Below are 18,777 nucleotides of genomic sequence, written 5' to 3'. Positions count from 1 at the left end.
AAGGTGTAAATTACTGGACAATAAATTTGTATTTTGATAAAATTTAGGAAATGCATTCAGAAGATTTGTGATGAAACAAATGTTTTGTGTATTATTTAACATATAATATATATTATCACACTGATGGAAATAAACAGCATAAAATTGAAAGTCAGAGGTCACAAATTAAAAGATATGTAATCAGTGTAAATACCAAACTTCGATTTCATTTTTGCTTGAAATTATTGAATTAATATTTACTTGCCAGGCTACAAAAAAAATTAAAATATATATTGAGTATAGCAGATAAAGATAAAACTCGAATTGAGTAGTATCTAACTTAATTATTTATGTTGTGAACTGTGTTTTGTTTTAATTTTATGGCTATTACTATCTAAAACACATCTAGAAACTTACTAAATTTTTCAAGAACTGCAATCCACTCTTTTATTCAGTTTAAACAATAAATGGTGGCTAATTTGTCCAATATGTTTTCATCCTAATTAGCTAGCTAGTGATGCGTGCGAGAATGTCCTTTCATCATTTAATTTATAACCATAAACCTTTTTTTATAATCACTTTATTTGTACAAATTTTTAATGTCTAAATTATTGCTCATTTTGTATTTTTAAATTTGTCTTTGCAGCTTTAATGATATTATAGTGTTTGCTAGAAAACATTTATTACGAACAAATATCTAGTTGTGTTTTGTAATTATATGTACAAATGTATTCGGCTGGCTTCGTGGATGTGCATAACTTCCTTCGGTGAATCCATAGGGGTCATAAGAGGGTTAGCAATTTTGTATTCTAAGCCATTGATTTATTTATGGTGTCTCATACAAATATTAACTAAAAATAACATTTTCCAGCTCATGTTGGTTTTTAATTTCAGCATACATATTTTCTACAACTTTTATGCCTGTAAAATAAAACCATTGTTTTTAGAATTATTTTTTTCTCTGCAATCGAATGTGAATGGGTACAAAAAAAGAGAAAAAAATGATGTTCACACTTTTATTTACAAACTTTGATTGAAACAAATATTATGTTTTAATGTTAGTTGATTTAAACATTTTATTTTTTACAGTTGTATATTTTTCAGTGGAACTTTTTACACTGGATACATTCCAAATATGAAATAATTTATGTTTTTGTTGTTGCATATGTTATTGAATAAATATGCTTTAAATGAAAATGTTTTATTTTTACCTGCTGCAAAACTGGAGTATGGAGTTTAAACAAAAAATTTTGATAGGCTGTATCAACAACATTGCATCCATGCTTGTGATTCAAGGACTATATATTTTTTTTAAATAGAACCTTTGGTGATATCTGTAGACTTTCTTGAATTGTTTGTATAAATGTCTATAATACTGACTTCACAATAAACTATCTATGTAATTGTTGAATAATTACTAAAACCCGTTCTATAAACGTATGTACAGTAATACCCCGCTTAGCGCGTGTGATCTGTGCCAGCAATCTGGCGTGCTAAACAAATCAGCACTAAACGTGGTCTATTTTTTACATATGACAATGGTATCGCAAAATAAAACAACTATTTTCGTCTAGTGTCTCCACTGATGTCTGCTATTTTTGTACGCAGTGTTCAATTATCACAATTTTACATATAAATACTAATGCGCTTCAAACGACAAAACAGTATTGCAGTACATATCCATATACATATATAGGGTTATCCAATAAGAGGTTTCATTTTGATATTTGAAAAAAACTGGTATATTTTAAGATAAATCAATGAATATTTATTGCATTGTTAAGAGAAAAGTATGCGATTAACGATGGGAGACGATATCAGCCAAATGGCCGCCACGGCTACGGCTGCAGCACCATATCCTTTTCATGAAATTTTCCATGACCAATTCGCACATTTGCGGCTGTATGTCCTCGATAACTTAGATAGACCTTATCTTTCACTTGGCCTTAATCTCGGGGCCAACTGTGATCACCTCTTCGAGAAATAACACGGCCAGGAAATTTTTGTTGCAAAATTGCGATTGTTTCGTTGCTTGTGTGGTACGTAGTGCTGTCTTGTTGAAAATAAACGTCGTCCACATCAATATCATCCAATTCCGGCCATAAAAAATCATTAATCATAGCTCGATAGCGCAATCCATTCACCGTAACAGTTGCACCAGCCTCATTTTCGAGTAAGTAAGGTCCAATCATACCGCCAGCCCAAAAACCGCACCAAACAGTGACACGTTGAGGGTTTCGATTCTTCACATCACCAAGTTGTCCCAACAGCTCAAATTTTTTAACAAGTTTAACTATTGCTGGCTGAGAAGGCGCTTCACGACGACCAAAAAGTGCTTTAGTTTCGCGAACTGTGATTGCAAAACTTTCACCATTTCTGTAGTAAATTTTAACAATTTCAATGCGTTGTTGAAGCGTGTATCGTTGCATTTTTATTAACCGCGTAGTTTTTACTTGTCAAATGTCAAAAGACGACAGCTTCAAAAGTGGCAGCTGCCCAGATAGCGGGCTATTCAAAATGAAACCTCTTATTGGAAAACCCTATATAAGTATGTATAAAGTTATTGGGAATGCACACACCTTACATATATTATTTTTTGACATCTCATCAAAGATGAAGAAGAATATGGAAGTCTGGGCATTTGCGGGGCTGACGACTGTCATAGGCTAGTTTAAGTGATCACTTTACACATGTGTAACATTAACCAATTCTACCCATTATTGACAACCACACTACACTACTTACATATGACCGAAATGGTATAAACTGACTGGGAGTTGACACACCATATACCTTACACACAACTGAATAAATATTAGGAAATCCCTGAGTAAAAGATCGCATATTTTGGTTCCTTGGTGAATCAATAATCCACGCTTTTACAAACTAACTAACCATCACGCCGCTTCCCGCAGGGGTAGGCAGAGAGAATAGAACGCCACACCACTCTGTCTTTGCAAACATTCTTTGCCTCTTCTACATTCATGCATCTCCTCATACATACCCGACGATTATTACGACTCCTGAGTCGGCCGCTTTCAAGTATTTGACATACCTGATTGTGCCAAGTTTTCCTCGGTCTTCCTCTGTTTTTTTTTCCAACTATATTCGCATCATAAATTTGTTTAACCGTTCTTTCTTCACTAATACGTTCTACATGTCCAAACCATTTCATCACACTTTTCTTAATTTTATCAATAATGCTTATCTCAGCCTTAGGAAAGAATGTATTCTTTCCTAATTTCATCATTCGAACATCTATCAATCAACGTTTTGCCACACATTCGTCTGAGGAATCGCATTTCGACTGCATACAGTCTGCTTTCATCCTTCTTTTGCCAACTCCATGCTTCGCTTCCATACATAAGGGTTGGAACCAGAACTCCATTGTGTACTGCCGGGTGTAAATAGGGGTGGGCGTTAAGCGGGTATTACTGTATAAGTAGGTCAAAAAGAAAAATTAGTAATTTAATTAAATTGATTTATGATTAAAGTAAATATAAGTCGGATCTAGTCCAACAGCTGCAAGGCTGTGAATCTGCTGACGGAGTAGAAGCCCGCCTTGACCTGGCGCCCACCGAAGAATCTCCCGTTCAGGTCGACCACGGCTTTGATAGCGCTTTCTATTCTCTTGAACTCCACAAATATTCTCACAGACTCGTCGGCGGCGGCTCCGGGAATTTCAAATATTACCACTTTGATGACATCGCCATATTTGGTATTGCATTCATCTTTCACTTCCGGTTCTAACTCTTCATCTACATCCCCAGGACCGACCATGTTCTGGAAATAAAACATACAAATAATAGATTTAGGATCTTTTATTTTATTAGAGCTATCAAAATCACGTTTTCTACCTTAGAGAAATGTGCAAATAATGGATGTAAAATTAGTTATTTCCAGTGTGTACATAACTTAACCTTCTGTACTGGAGTTCCGCCAAAGAGACGGTTGCCCTACTACTCGAGTGAAGCCAAGAAAATAAAGTCATAAAACTCAATATTCTTGATATATTGATTTTTTTACTTTTCAATATAAATAAACCAGAATCATATTAGTACAATTAAATACAAAGTAACAATTCTTGGAATTTTGAGTTGCGGCATACCGCATATCGCGCACTCCTTTCAAGAACGTCATAAATAAAAAATTGTCAATATTCAGTTGTGCATGTTTTCGGAATGTCCAGAAAATGTACTATATCCCAGCAAAAAAGGCATATTTTTAACTTAATATTTACCCGCTACAGGGCAGAGAGTGTTGTTTTTGCATTTTGAAGAAAAGGTAAAATGGAGAAAAAATCTTCAGGTTTTACCTAAAAAGATTTGTTGCACAGTAAAAAGTTCAATAAGTGGCTTGATATTTATTTTTAATACATTGTATTATATTTTTAAACTTTAAAAACGTTCTCCTGAAAAACCAAGTTTTTTGATTTATGACATTCTTGAAAGGAGTGAGCGATATACCAAAAAAATCCAGTGCAAAGTATTTTAAAATAACTTTGCTATAAATTAGTATATATCTAGTAATAACTTAACTATAATATCAACTTGTTCCAAAGTCAATAGCTTCTTCCTTAAGACTTATCATCAACCAATCCTGCTCTTTGGGTACCAGTCCAGAGTGATATCAAATGGTGAGTGAAAAAATCCCTTATATGTATTCATTTTGAGCCCCTAGGAATCAAACCTAAGACCTCCAGTATGGTAGCCAAATGCACCAACCACTACATTATGAAGGCGGACTAAGTAATATGTAATGAGATATGTTAAGATTTTATAAGAAAGCTATTTTTTAACTTATAAAATGGAATATCAAAAAGTGCATTAAATATTAATTATATTTGTAGTACAGTTTACAAACAAAAAAGTTTCAGCATAAAATGCACATAGATTTGTGTCAACAATAATTGGAAAACATAGTTATCAAACAACGTAGTCAACTTGTTATGCAATAATGTTTTACCGATACATAGAAGGCATTACAAGATATCACTCTTTTTTACTATAAAGAAATCTGAGTAAAATGTTTTTTAGCAATACATATTATGTATTGTTTGTTTAAAAAAATTACAAATCATAGGAACAAAGTATTTTTAGTAATATATAATATAATATAAGATAAAAATACAAATAACTAACCCTGAGTAAAACTACTTTACTAGGACTCTTCATAATTTCTGTTATAGTCGGTTCAGGTTTTGTCCCTTGTGCTGCTTGTTCATTGATTGCCATAGATGGAGAATCTGAAAGTAAAATGTAATTATATTAACACACTAAGGACGAGAAAGGTATTTCAACCCGTTCGGTGGATTGATGCTTAAGGACGGAAAGGGTATTTTTACCTTCTGTGCCGGCCTCTTTTCAAAGTCAGAAAAGAAGGAATTATTAAATGTTTTTATATGAATATTATATATCAATCTCTTTGTTAAGGTCTGAACTAAAATATATGTACACAATTATCAAATCCTGTCGCCAGTGGCCTTCAGGCGTAAAAAATAACCGTCTGAAATGTGTTTAGATGATGCAACACTGTATGTGAATTCTTGCAGTGTTTGTACTCACTAAATATGGTTTAGAAAATTTGATTCTTATGAATGGTGTATTTTTCATGCAGATATACAAATTCTCCACCAAAGGAAATAATGCAGACCTTACATAACAAGTCACAATGCATTGATTTATTGAGATATTTTTGTCTTTAGTATCCAAAAAATATATTTGTCAGAGGTTGTGGGGTACCTGGCTGTGGGGTAGTGGCAGCACCAACTGTGGGTGGTAGCATGACGATGCTCGTGTCCTTCTCGTGTATAATCCGTCCTCCTCGTTTAGAAGTTTTCTCAACTTGCAATGCGATGGACATTCCTTGCTCTTTTTTACCCAAACCTTGCCCTTCCTGAAAATTGTGTATCATGCATTATGTCGAGTGAACATTCCTAAAGGTGGAGACTGACCGGAGCATTTCGTCGTAACGTGACACGTTACTATGCGAGCATTCAGGCAGTCAGTACACCGAGCCGAGCGCTCCATCCATAGTTTCAGATGCCCGCCGCGAGCGATGTTACGACGTTGTTACGACAAAATGCTCCGGTCAGTCTTCACCTTAAAGTAAACAATTTACTAACTATGAACAATTCTTTCAAGCAAGAAAATATAATGAATCACGGAGAAAAATATAAACAAAATCTATCTAACTATCACGTCGCGGTAGACAGGGAGAAAAGAGCACTACACCACTCTGTCTGTACACATTCATAAATCGCCTCAAACATACTCACCAATTATTCCGACTCCTGACATTTAAGTATTTGAAATTCTTAAAGAGTTTTCCTCTGCTCCTATTTCCAACTACATTTGCCACATAAATTTGTTTTTTCTTCATTTATTCATTCCACATGTGTAAACAATTTCAACACACCGTTCTTAATTTTATCCATAAAGCTTATATCTCAGCCTTGCATTCTTTCCTTATTTCACCATTCGAAACATCTCTCATACATCATTTTGCTGCACATACAAACGATTGAGGGATCACATTTCGATTCCATTCAAACAAATTTCATCCTTCTTTTCTTTTTAAACATTACACAAAATCTCAAAATAGTAATACATATTGCAAATCCATCCCTACCTTGATATTAAACCACGCTCTCATTTAATACTAAGCTTATGTTTTAAAAAAAAAAAAAAACAAAAAAGGATTTAAATAAATAGTTATAATTCAAGGGGTGATAAAATGATGTGTGCGCTGTGGGCAGTTGGGTAGATGGGGTTCGATTTCCGCCAATTGCAAAGTCAATTTAAGAAAATTTGTTTTTCTTAATTAGTCAGGATATTTTTATTTTTATTTTTTTTATTACCTTTCTCAATATTCTTTCAATACATGACAATTAAATAACAACAATTACAAGAATATCAGATGCTTATTTCTAAATTTAAGATGGTGAAATAAAAAAATTGATCCAACTTTTTTGATCTTCTTCTTTCCTTCAAAGATTAAATAACGATTACTCACCTTGAAGCCATATTTGGCCATGATTTTAGCAGCCACCGAGCTGGCTCCATATCCGCCGATGGAGAAGCCCGGCTTCTCCTGCGAGGGCAGGTTGGCTGCCAGCGTAGGGGGGGAGGGGGGCCCCGACTCCACGAGGGAGGGGGGCGGCGCGATGGCCACACCCCCAGTCCTCGCAGGCGGCGGACGTTCCTTCTCTTCATCCGATGTGCGCTGGTACTGGAAACAAATGAGAGATCAATTATTATTACTTCCTACTTTAACCTTCTTCTTGTCTAGTATTGAACAAAGGCCTCCCTCTTGGACTTCCACAGTTCTCTGTGCAGACCCACCACTTTTTCAATGTCATCGGACCATCTTGTCTGAGGTCTACCCACGCTTCTGCATCCTATTCTAGGCCTCCAGTTAAGCACCTTTTTCATCCATCTATCCGCAGACATGCGTGCCACATAACCTGCCCAGTTCCAGTTTTGTTCCGCGATTATTTGAGCCACATCTGTTACATCATCATATTGTAGTAAGACACGATTAAATTAAAAATAAAACACTTGTTTTTTACCACTAGAGAATTATATTGTTATGAATAGTTTCGGAAGGTACAAATGCTTCAATCTACGGGTTTAAATATAAACTCAGTTTCAGTTTATATTAAAGCCCGTAGATGGAAGGAAGCATCTATAGTATGGGTGTCCAACCCAGGCCCGTGGCCCGCGGTCATTTATGACGAATATATTTTTAAACCAGTGATATATTTGTGATATCATATATCGGCTGTCCAAACTTAAAACACAGTAAGGGACATTTTTTTTGCAGTACGTTTTTTTTGCATTTTTGGACTAAGTAGTATCTACTTAAAATTAAATGTTTTATTATCATTTTACCATCATTTTTTCTGCAATTTCTTCATCCACAAATCTTGATTTCCGTTTCTTGTGTGTGCGGCGCTCTCTGTCATCAAACCTTTTGTCATTTTCTCTGTCCCGCTGGTCTCGCATTTCTAAAATTAAAACACATATTAATAAAATTCAATTAATAATTTAAATTAATAATGAAAAAAAATCAATCGCTAGTTCAAAAGAATTATTATTTTTTCAAATTAAGTTTAACGTAGTAAATACCACTATTTCTAAAAAATTATGGTGACACGTGTTTTGATGCATTCCACAATATTTTTAAACACCGTATGGGTATTTGAATATGATGCGAAATACACCGAAACACATGTAACAATGGATTTTAAAAAATAGTGGTTTTAAATAAGTACAACTTATATTATTTTGAGAAATAAAAAGACTTTGCTTTTTGATTCACTCTTCGCAACTAGTTTCGGCAACAACTTCAATTTTGAAGATGGAATAGAAATTTTACATTTTAATAATTAACAAATACAAATTAATAATTTGGAAGTTTTAAAAATAAAAAAGCTGTTAAACAGAAATTAAATATAATTAACAATAAAATAAACTTAAGTCAAAGTCCCATTTTTAATATTTTTCCCATAAAATCAAACCCAATCTAAACACAGTTATCCCCTTCCTTGCTCTTACCCCTCCTAAAAACACCATTACCCCCACCCCTATCCTTATCGAAACCCAATGGCTTGTACACTGTTTCTTTTTTATATATATGTTTAGTCATAAATTAAACCCTGAAGAGGGCAACAGGTTGTTGCCAAAACTAGTTGGTTGTTAAATAAAATGTGAGTGGATCACAAAAACTTTTTATTTCTAAAAATATTATATCAATATGATCCACAAAGTTAATGCTTTCAATATTCAAAACAAAGTACAACTTAAATTAAAAATGGATAAATTTTACCACAAAGTGACTGCAGAATCAATTTATGAAAGAATTATTACTGTCGTTATTTTTTGGTGATATTTGTAATTACTGTTGAAATTGTCATGAGAAACGAGGAAATACGGCGCAGGAAGCAGCGGCCCGTGGTCATAAATGTCGTCAAGAAAAGACAATTAAGTTGGCTAGGCCAAGTAAGCATGTCTCCCGAGAGCCGCCATCAAGCTTGCCTCTTTTACAGGCATCAGGTCCTCACCCACCAGGACGTCCACTGCTGACAATTGCAGTTTTCATCTGAACTTTGGGATACAGACCCGGACTTTGGAGGATGGAAAGGAGCTAATCAGTGACGGTCGGTGACTTTTTGTAGAAGGGATGCTGGACATCAAATGTTTATACTCATACTTACTACGTACTAGATATCAAATATGCACATCTAGACGCCATCTCCATATATCCAAAACTCAATAATTACAGATACAAAATATAATCAATTCATTTTTATTTATTTAAATTATTAAGTAAATTGCAAGTTAATAATATTCAATAACAGTTAAACTTCAGTCTTCAAGCTCAAAAGTAAACTGCCAAAGCAACGCGCGCACTAAGAACAATCCAATAGAGTATGTGATTCTGTTCATTATACACATTAGTATTAAAGGCGTTTTTTGTACGTCGGATGCTGTCATTAATATCGTATAAAGTTGATATGGATATGTTGGCTTGCGGGTCTCAGTGCGTATGAGCGGAAAGAACTCAGGTTCTGACATTGTGCACGCGGTTTACAAATCGCATCCAGTATTGCTTGTTTACGTGCTTTTTAAGCGTTTCACAGTATTTGAGGATGTATTTGTATTTAGACTTGCCCGCGATTTTTGTATCATGTCGCCCGTTGCGCGTACGCTGAGACAGGACGATATATGCACGTTCTATTATAATAATAATATTTGTATGATTTTTTACAGCGCTGTTTTTGTAAAAAATAACATAATATGGTCGCTGAAGAAATATCAAAATATTTAAATTGCAGTATTGCTGTTTAAAGGTAGAAGTTTAAATCTTTTTACTCTGAAATGCAAGGGATGCGGAGCATCCACAGCATGTATGGACGGACTGCGCTTGGAGCTAATAATAATAAATTTTGTATCATTTACCTTTAACAAATTTTTCATAGTCATTAGGCCACATGGGGTCATATTCCCCAATAATGTCCCAATCATAATCCTTGCTCGATAAGTTTGTGGAACCAAAGCCGACCTGTTTCTGATTCTGCCCCAGTATCGGCGCGTGGATAGGATAAATCACATCATCGTCATCTCTTTTAGATTTTAGATCTATAACGGGTGGCAACACCTGAAAAATAATAATTGCAACACTAACAAGTTAACTAACATTTAGTGCGACACGTGTAGAGTTTAATATGACAAAAAAATCTTAATAAAAACTAATGAAATAAAAAAATCTCTGTATTATGTATCTAATCCCGAAGTTTATTATTTGAAAAAAAAGTTAATAACCCCTAACTTTTATATACTTGAAATAATATGGCAAAACGTATAAGCGAGTAGTAGTAATCGTTCAAATTAATTTACAGCATAATAATGAAAGGTACCAGTTGTTTGTGGCATGTATCACTCAATTTTGGGTGCTTTGACAGTAAAAAAACCTTTTATATATGACACGCTATTCGCATATAAATGCTTAGTACAATTCTGTGTATCTCAGCATGTGGACTTATAGATGCTTTCACATTGCCAGGTGAAATATTCTGTTTTTTATATACAGTGGAACCTCTCATAACAAGCACCACTCATAACGAGTAATTGGCATAACAAGCAATAAAAAATGTGAAAAAGTTGCTCCCTTAACTCTATCCACGCGGCTCGCATAAGCGTATGTGTTTTTACGAAACATTCCCCACACGCGGCTAACATAACCGTTTGTGTTTTCACTTAGGTCCAAGTTTCGAACCTCAGTTCAACTTGGAGGGATTTTTTCATGGTGTGGAACTTTGGATAAAATAATACGTCAATCCTTGGCCTTATGACATCTGTTGAAATATCTGGCTAATAATTTGTAACATCACAAGGATAAATAAAATAACAGATCCCTCATTTTTCTTGCGGTCGGTAATTAGTCCGCGCCATAATCATACCCTATATCCGTCTCACTCTCGACGCTATGCATCGCCAGTGGGTAAGAGTGACACACGATGCGTGCTTTGATTTATTTATGTTACGATCTTATTTGTTTATATTACGATATATTTCAAGAATAATGTGACACGAGTGTATTATAGAGTACCAAAAAGGCACAATGAATCCCATTGAACGTTTTTGCTTAGGAAAATAAATCGTTTCTTAACTAAATACATGATAAAAGTAATCATTTAAAAAACGGCGAAATACCGCCGCGTACGGGCGACTCTCACGAACAAAGTTAACGCGTTTAAAAGGTTAAGGAGCGATGTTTCGCAAAACGAGTAACGGAGAAAGGGCAAGTCCCTTTTTCACGACATTCACTTGTGAACCGGGACATTCGCGGCTTGGAAAGCAAGTTTCCCACGAGGACCCTCACTTCTCCTTGGAAAAAACTTTGGCCAGAGTGTTGTCAAATGTGATTTTGAAACAGTAACTGTGGAGTCTACAGTCAACGAGATTGTGTCATTAACCAATATCATGGGACTCGAGGTGGATAACAACGATATTGAAGAGCTCGTGAAAGAGTACAGCCAAGAGCTGACCACCGAAGAGCTTATGGAGTTGCATCGTGTTTCGCAGCAAGAAATTATGGAGATGAGTTTGTTAATGGAGGAGGAGGGAGTAGCAGAAGCAACAATCTTCTAGCATAAGAGAAATGCTGAAAGCATGGGAAACTTTTGAATCGTACATTAAGAAGCATCACCCTAATAAGGAGGTGGCTATTCGTGCTACAAATTGATTCAATGATAATGCTGCGACACATTTTCGCCAAATTTTGAAGCGTCGGCAAAAACAAATATCTTAAAACAGTTTTTTAGTTAAAAGGGATTAATTATATGTCATTAATTCATAATTTTATTTAAGTTCTTTTACAAATCTAAATTATATTCCAAGTTTTTACACTCCTTAACAATTTTAAGTAATTTTATTTAAATAAACGTTAAAAAAAATATTGAAATATTGAGTTTTCTTTCGGCCTGGAACACATTATTGTATTTTAAAAGATATTCCGGTGTCCCGGTTGAACATTTCAGAAATCTGGCAAGCCTATGTATAAATAAAAATAATGAAATATATGTTATTTGATTGGTTACCTGAGTTGCCTTTCTTATTGATTCCCTTTTAGGTTGAGTTGTGGTAGCCTTCTTGAGTTGTAATTGAGACTGTAAGAGCTTGATTCCAGAAGACCAAGCGGCTACTTTCTCGGTATTCTTACCTTTGATACCATCGAAATCGTCATATAAAGACATTTTTAAATTCCTGAAAAAAGCTGTAAGCACGTAATTACATTGATTAAAAAGAAATTGAAAACAGATTTACAAAAAACTGACTCGTCCAAACGATCGGAAATATAACCCTAAAGAATTTAAATTTCTGCAGTTTATACCTGATCTTGAACAAAAAAACCAAGAATGGTGCTAAATTAGCTATGTTTATAAAATAGGATCATAGTTCTTTATTCAAAAAATAAATGTATGATATTTATTAATTTAGAAAACAAACGTCCCCGCAAATGTCAACCGCAGGCAGCATAGACATTTTTAGTGATTTTTAGCCATAAATATAGTCATAAACAAACATTAAGTTAGTACTTATGTAGAAAACAGAAGGAAAGTTTTCCAAAAATTGGGCAGGCATATGTTATACGCAAATTATTTAAAAGAAGCCTGAATTATGTTGCCTCTTTCAATATTTGAATAAAATATATATTTCAATACATTATTAGCTGGTGCAGCTACCATTCATTAGAAAAATAGTTGTCCTAGACTTGGACCAATAGAGTAGAGATGTCTTATTTGTGCATGGTTATTATTATTTTTTTTAATTTTGAATTTTATTTATTTAAAAAAAATATAATTTTTATAAAAATAAATGAAAAAAGGAATGAACCGGATTTAAGTAATATTTATTCTTAATGTAAAACAAATAAATAAAAAAAAATTAACATCATTCTCATTAAATATTCAAAATCATACTCTCTACATTAGTAATTTTTTTCTCAGAAATAAACAATGTATTTATTTTTTTATTATTTTTAAAAAATACATTTAAATAGTGTCTATCAATGACTAATATTGTTTTCTTAATACATTTCGAAAAAATCCTCCAATGAACCGCCTTAACACATTTTAATGGCTTCTCACCTTTTGAGAGGAAGATGGAAATACATTTAAGACATCAAAGAGACAGAAATCTTATAATAAAATTCACGATCATTTTGTTTTCTGCAAATATTGTGAAAATTCATAAAAAAACACTTCATTGATTAATTTTGCGATTGGAAGGAATCGAACCTGTGACATCAGTTTCGCAATCAAGCGTCTGCCCGACTGCCACATGCTTTTTTCATTGAAAACAAATGGTAATGATAACAAGAGTTAATGATAATGAATATAAGGGACTTAATGAGAGAGCTATCCATATTCGCGTTAAAAAATTATGAATAATCACACCCATAAATAAATTCATGAAAATTATTAATTACAAAAAAAATTGTTTTTATTTTTCAGTATTATGGTTTGGCGAGGGATAGAAAGAAACAGCAAAAACATTAATAATTTATTTAATATTTATAAATATTCATAAGTTTTAAAATATGTAATATATAGGTCTTAGTAAAAATTTTATAATTATTTGTTCATCTATAACTAAAAGAAAAAATGTATGTAAAGATTGAACCACCATTATTATCGCTAGACTCAAGATGAATTGAATATAAAACACATGTATATTATAAAATTTATATTAATACAATTTTATTAGTAAATTAGTAGGTGATCTCACAAAACAGAAAAAATAATACTATGAATACGAAAAAAACGAACAATTCGATTTAAAACAAATTATTATAAAATAAACAAAGTGTGCATACAGCATAAACAATTCATGATCAAAAAGGATATTTGCATATTTATAAAAATTACAATCTTTAAGTTGATAAACAGAAAAAATATAAATTTTTAAATGTAGTATTTTAGGAGTACATTATAAATATCAGATAATAAAGTATGTCCCAAATATTAAAAACTGTAGTACGCTTATGTAAGTGACATACTGTTAGGTTTAAATAAATCGAAGTTCATCTTATCAACCTTTTGCTATAAATGATTATAAACATTTATAGACAATTAAAAAATATATTTAAAAACTATTGGATGTATACATTCAATGCAAGAAAGATAATACAGATATTAACCATCCCTTGTATCCTACCCCCATCCATTTAAAATCAACATTTTCCTTCGTAAATTAGCGATGCTCAGGACTCATGGGCTTAAAATCATCAATTTTGAAGAAAGAAAAAAACAAATATGTGTGCAATTAATCATTATTCACAAAGTAGAACAGACAAAATGCAACCACTAAAGCATTGAGTTCAATTGAAATTAAAAATATATTGTATAATGTATATGAGATTTCTTGAAAAATATTTTGCTGCTTCCAGAATGATGAGATACATTAATTAATTTATTGTATTTTTGTTATTTTTTCTGTCAAATCACTATAAATTCTACATATCATTTCACTTTGATATATAACGCCTAACATAGTAAATAATTGAACTTCAGAGAAGTCATAATGAAAATACTTTTTTTAGGTTTGAGCTGCATTGAAAGAAAATATGTAAATATATATTTTTTTTATAATTTATATTTGAAGCAATAACTTTGTGATTTTCCATTTTATAATTAAAATGTAACTTTGTTTTAAAATCAATATAAATATTTTACTATAACTTAATTATAATGTCTACCGGTTTCAAAGCTAACCGTTTCTTTTTCAAAACTGATTAATAAGAGTATTAATCAGTCTTGATAAAGAAGCGGTTAGCTTTGAAATCGGTAGACATTATAATTAAGTCATTTATAGTAATTTTAAAACAAAGTTACATTTTAATTATATATTTTTTTACTTCACCACAGACTGATTAATGTGAAAAATATTAAAAATAAAGATAAAGATAAAGTAATGTTCGCCTCTTATGGTAGCACTTTTGGCTATAATACTAGAGGTGCCGGGTCCGATTCCCTAGAGGGATAAAATGAGTATTTGCGTTTTTCAACCCAAATATTTATTTAATATTGCCTCAGACTAGTATCCAGGACTGCTGAAACGATAACCTTTTCTTCATAATATAAACAATCGACTAACATAGCATTAATTTTATGCAGTGCCTTATGCACCATTGAGTACCAATAAGGGTTGGCAGTAGTAGTAGTTAAATAAAATAAAAAATGTGGTTGGTCAATTAGCCTTTTGCTTGATAAAAAATATTTAATTTTTAACATGCACAAAGAGTATGTACATATTTTATCCAATTGATCTTTGAATTGTTGCATTATCTGATAAAGGACATCTATTTTAAATGACATGAAAAATTAAAGTTTATTGGTTTAATACTGCCTTGCCTAATAATACAGTGATTCCACAATTCCACAAAAAATAAACAAAAAGGTAAATATATCATATATAATAAATTCAAGCACCTAAAATATTGCTAATTACAAATCAGTATGTATGTCATAACTATTAGTTTAATAATTGCAAAAGTTCTCATAGAGAGATGATTGAAATTCCTTAAACAGAAGTATGTATTCAATAATTATAACTATATGTGTTGTCAATGTTTAATAAGAAGGGTATTTTCAGAAACTTATTTTTCTGGAGCCAGTACACAGTCAATTGTATAAAATGTTTGTTAAAAACCCTTTAGACCAAGGAGGCCAACCCGTGGCCTGCGGGCCACATGCGGCTCGCCGGGTGTCTACCTGCAGCCCGCGGAGCAAATCACACATTTTCCCTTTGGTGTACACAAAACCACCAAAAGAATATTCCATCGTGCGTAGTTCGTATCATATCCCATATATAGGAGTATTTCACGATCCTGGCAATTTCAAGACCCATAATGATGTCAAGTAGTAAATACGTTGGACTAAGGAAGAGAAGAGTAACAGAAGAACTGAGAAGTTTTTAATACATAAGTATGGACCATAAACTATTTTTTTGTGGAATTTAAAAGAAAACCAACATGCCTGATGTGCAATGATTTTGTTTCTTTCTTGAAAAATTATAACATGTTTTAATCTTGTTTGCTGTGAATAATAAAATAAATTTTGTTTTACGGCCCGGTAGGAAATCTCATTTCTAAAATCTGGCCCGGCTACTGAAAATGTTGGCCACCCATGCTTTAGACATAACCCTTCTTAGAAACATGGACGATACATATTTATCATTCAATGTTGAAGGCATGGTCAATTTTTAAATGATAACAAAGCTGAATCACTTTTTTTCTCGTCAGCAGCTGCCTTTTCTGCGGCTGCTTGCTGAGCCTTTTTGAAGTCCAATCCTTTATGGTTGTACCTGAAGTGGCTCTTCATATTTGATAACTGTTCAAATCGTTTTGGGCATATCGGGCATACATATGGTTTTTCGCCCGTGTGCAGCCTTTCATGTTCCTTCAATGATTTGCCAATAGAAAAGCGTTTTTCACAATACTGACAGGAATATGGCTGTTCCCCCGTATGGACTCGTATGTGGCAAGTGAGGGACAATTTGTGGGTAAATTTTCTTTGACACAATTGACATTCGAACCTTTTCTCCCCAGTGTGAATTTTCATATGTTCCTAAAATAAAATAAAAATATTAAAATCACTCGTAGTTAAGAAAAAAATCAATGCTTGTACATCAAAAATTTATTTCTAAAAATGTACTAAGAAATAATTAACTCTAAAAACTCCCACTACATTTCCGGGTCCGATAAAGAACCCTTGGCTTTCATCTGGACTCACCCGTGCCATAACTTGTTTTATTTGAATCAAACATCAGTATTTAACCAATCATGTAAAATACACATTGACAGATCAATCCACTTGCTCCTAAAACCCAAAGTCTTGAGTAGGAATACCAGGCAGACGTTAGCTTCTTAATCAGAGGACACCTATTAAGACCTATGTCCACTCCCTATCAAGTTAATTATTTCCATGAGCTAGTAGAAGTTCCACTAGATAAGGGCAGACTATCAAGTTAAGGTAGTGGAATAGATAGTGGAGGATCGACTATCTAAATGATTTGTTAATTGCATGTTATTGTTATGAAATATCAATGGATCTTTTGAAAATAATTGTAGAAAATGATGAATGTCAGTATTGCACTGCAAGGTGTAAATTTGAAACGCAGCGATCGCGTTGATGAAATAGTTCTTAATCAGATAACTTAATAATAACAAAAGCTGGGATTTTATAATCAATAATTTCGAGGTAGAAAAAAAATAAAAACTTACGCTTAGTCCTCTGGAGTTGGAAAGTACTTTGTTACAGATTTTACAAGCAACAGCCTTGAGTCGTTGGTGGACAGTTTGGAAGTGTTTCTTGCACTCGTAGCTCGTGGAGAATGTGTTTCCACACACCTCACAGGGGAATACCTTCACGATCCCGAGATGCCTTTGTTCGTGGACTTTCCTCAATTCTCTGGTAGAAAAGGTTTTAGGGCAAGTACTGCATTTGTGCCTTATTCCCGAATGTCTCTGAATATGTATTCGCAGAGCTCGGGCGTGAGAATAGTTCTTGCCACAAAATGGACACAGCGAGCTTTCATCTTCAAACTTACTTTTTCTATATTTCCTTTTATCTGCAGTCGTGCCGTCTTTATTTTTGCGTTTTTTTTTTCTCGGACGACCCGTAGATTCTGACGAAATTTCTTTCTTGATAGATTGACTTTCGCTAGTATCTAATTTTATTTCGGAAGCGCTCAAATCGCTACAGCGCGTGTCATCGTTATCGGAGGGAGAATGGATGTCGTAAGAACTGTTGTCATCCGTATTATATTTGCTTTTCGATTTTCGTTTCTTTGATCTCCTGGTACTTCTTTTGCTGCGCTTTGATCTACTCGTATAGTCATTAGAATCAGCCGATTCATCCACAACCAGTTTAGGAAAATCAAACAAATCATCATCTTTACAATCGTCAATTAACTCATCCTTGACAACTACATCTAAGTTATGTTTATTATATTCCCCGAGAACACCAATAGAGGTAGATGAAAAGTTTTCGACATCTTTTTCAATTTTTACTTTAACAATATCATCCTTTTTTTCGACTATTGTCGAACATGATAATTCATTTCTTAAGATTCTATCACTCTCTTCGCACTTATTTATAAACTCTACAACGATGTCCAGTTGTTGTAAGCAAATGTTGCAAATGGTTTCTGGCAATCCATCATCTTTATATATCTAAAATATCCAAAATCACATAGCAAAAAGATCAATATGTAGTTTTACACTTTAAATTTACCAAGTAATTTACTAAGTCATAATACATTAAAACATACCTCAAGTTTACAGTATGATAGTAGTTTTTCGTGAACAGTAGAATCATCGGAAAATATATAGAAATTTGCGTCATTATCGAGACAAAGTCTACACGCGCCTTTCATGTTGAACATACAAATAATATTATTAATGATCATTAATACATTGTGAAAGCCATCACAAATGCTGTAAAATTAACGGAGTAATTTCGTAAAATGTAAGAAAGAAAAAAGTATCCGAGAATCGTAAACTACGTTTTTGTTATTTAATCTATTTAAAAAAAATAAATCTATATCATTACGTACAGAATTATTATTATAACAAAACTAAAAACAACACATCATTGACAGCTGTCAATGATACAAACGATCATAGAGAAAGTCCAAACCAGAAAGACACCTGGGATACCTACCTACTTATGAAAAAAAAAATTTACCTGGCTTAGTAAATCAAGTCACAATAACCATGAGGATATTTAAC

General features: G+C 33.1%; 2 protein-coding genes across 3 annotated transcripts; both read right to left on the bottom strand.

Annotated features, from left to right (window-relative positions):
• Nucleotides 1–981: 981 nt before the first annotated feature.
• LOC148301131 (splicing factor 45-like) lies at nt 982–12,534 on the bottom strand. Of its 2 annotated transcripts, none has more exons than XM_088273757.1 (8): nt 12,376–12,534; nt 12,083–12,258; nt 9,942–10,140; nt 7,872–7,987; nt 6,994–7,209; nt 5,721–5,874; nt 5,121–5,224; nt 982–3,762 (listed from the first exon to the last, which is right to left on the bottom strand). In XM_088273757.1, the coding sequence occupies exons 2-8, from the start codon at nt 12,236–12,238 to the stop codon at nt 3,490–3,492; spliced, it is 1,218 nt and encodes a 405-aa protein (XP_088129883.1). In that variant the 5' UTR covers nt 12,239–12,258; nt 12,376–12,534; the 3' UTR covers nt 982–3,489. The 2 variants fall into 2 exon arrangements, with proteins under 2 accessions (XP_088129883.1, XP_088129884.1); XM_088273758.1 differs by having other exon boundaries at nt 12,083–12,248; nt 12,376–12,519.
• A 2,911-nt stretch (nt 12,535–15,445) lies between these two features.
• LOC148301130 (uncharacterized) lies at nt 15,446–18,660 on the bottom strand. Its single transcript, XM_088273752.1, has 3 exons — nt 18,318–18,660; nt 17,269–18,219; nt 15,446–16,612 (listed from the first exon to the last, which is right to left on the bottom strand). Exons 1-3 carry the CDS (start codon nt 18,453–18,455, stop codon nt 16,241–16,243), a joined length of 1,461 nt encoding a protein of 486 aa, XP_088129878.1. The 5' UTR covers nt 18,456–18,660; the 3' UTR covers nt 15,446–16,240.
• Between the last annotated feature and the right edge of the window lie 117 nt (nt 18,661–18,777).

The sequence above is a fragment of the Brachycentrus maculatus genome, unplaced genomic scaffold (genome assembly GCF_059751285.1).
Source record: "Brachycentrus maculatus isolate JH-2025_06_01 unplaced genomic scaffold, ASM5975128v1 h1tg000602l, whole genome shotgun sequence".
Taxonomy (NCBI): domain Eukaryota; kingdom Metazoa; phylum Arthropoda; class Insecta; order Trichoptera; family Brachycentridae; genus Brachycentrus; species Brachycentrus maculatus.
The sequence above is the reverse complement of the archived record's forward strand: the minus strand, read 5'-3'. Positions and strand labels throughout refer to the sequence as shown.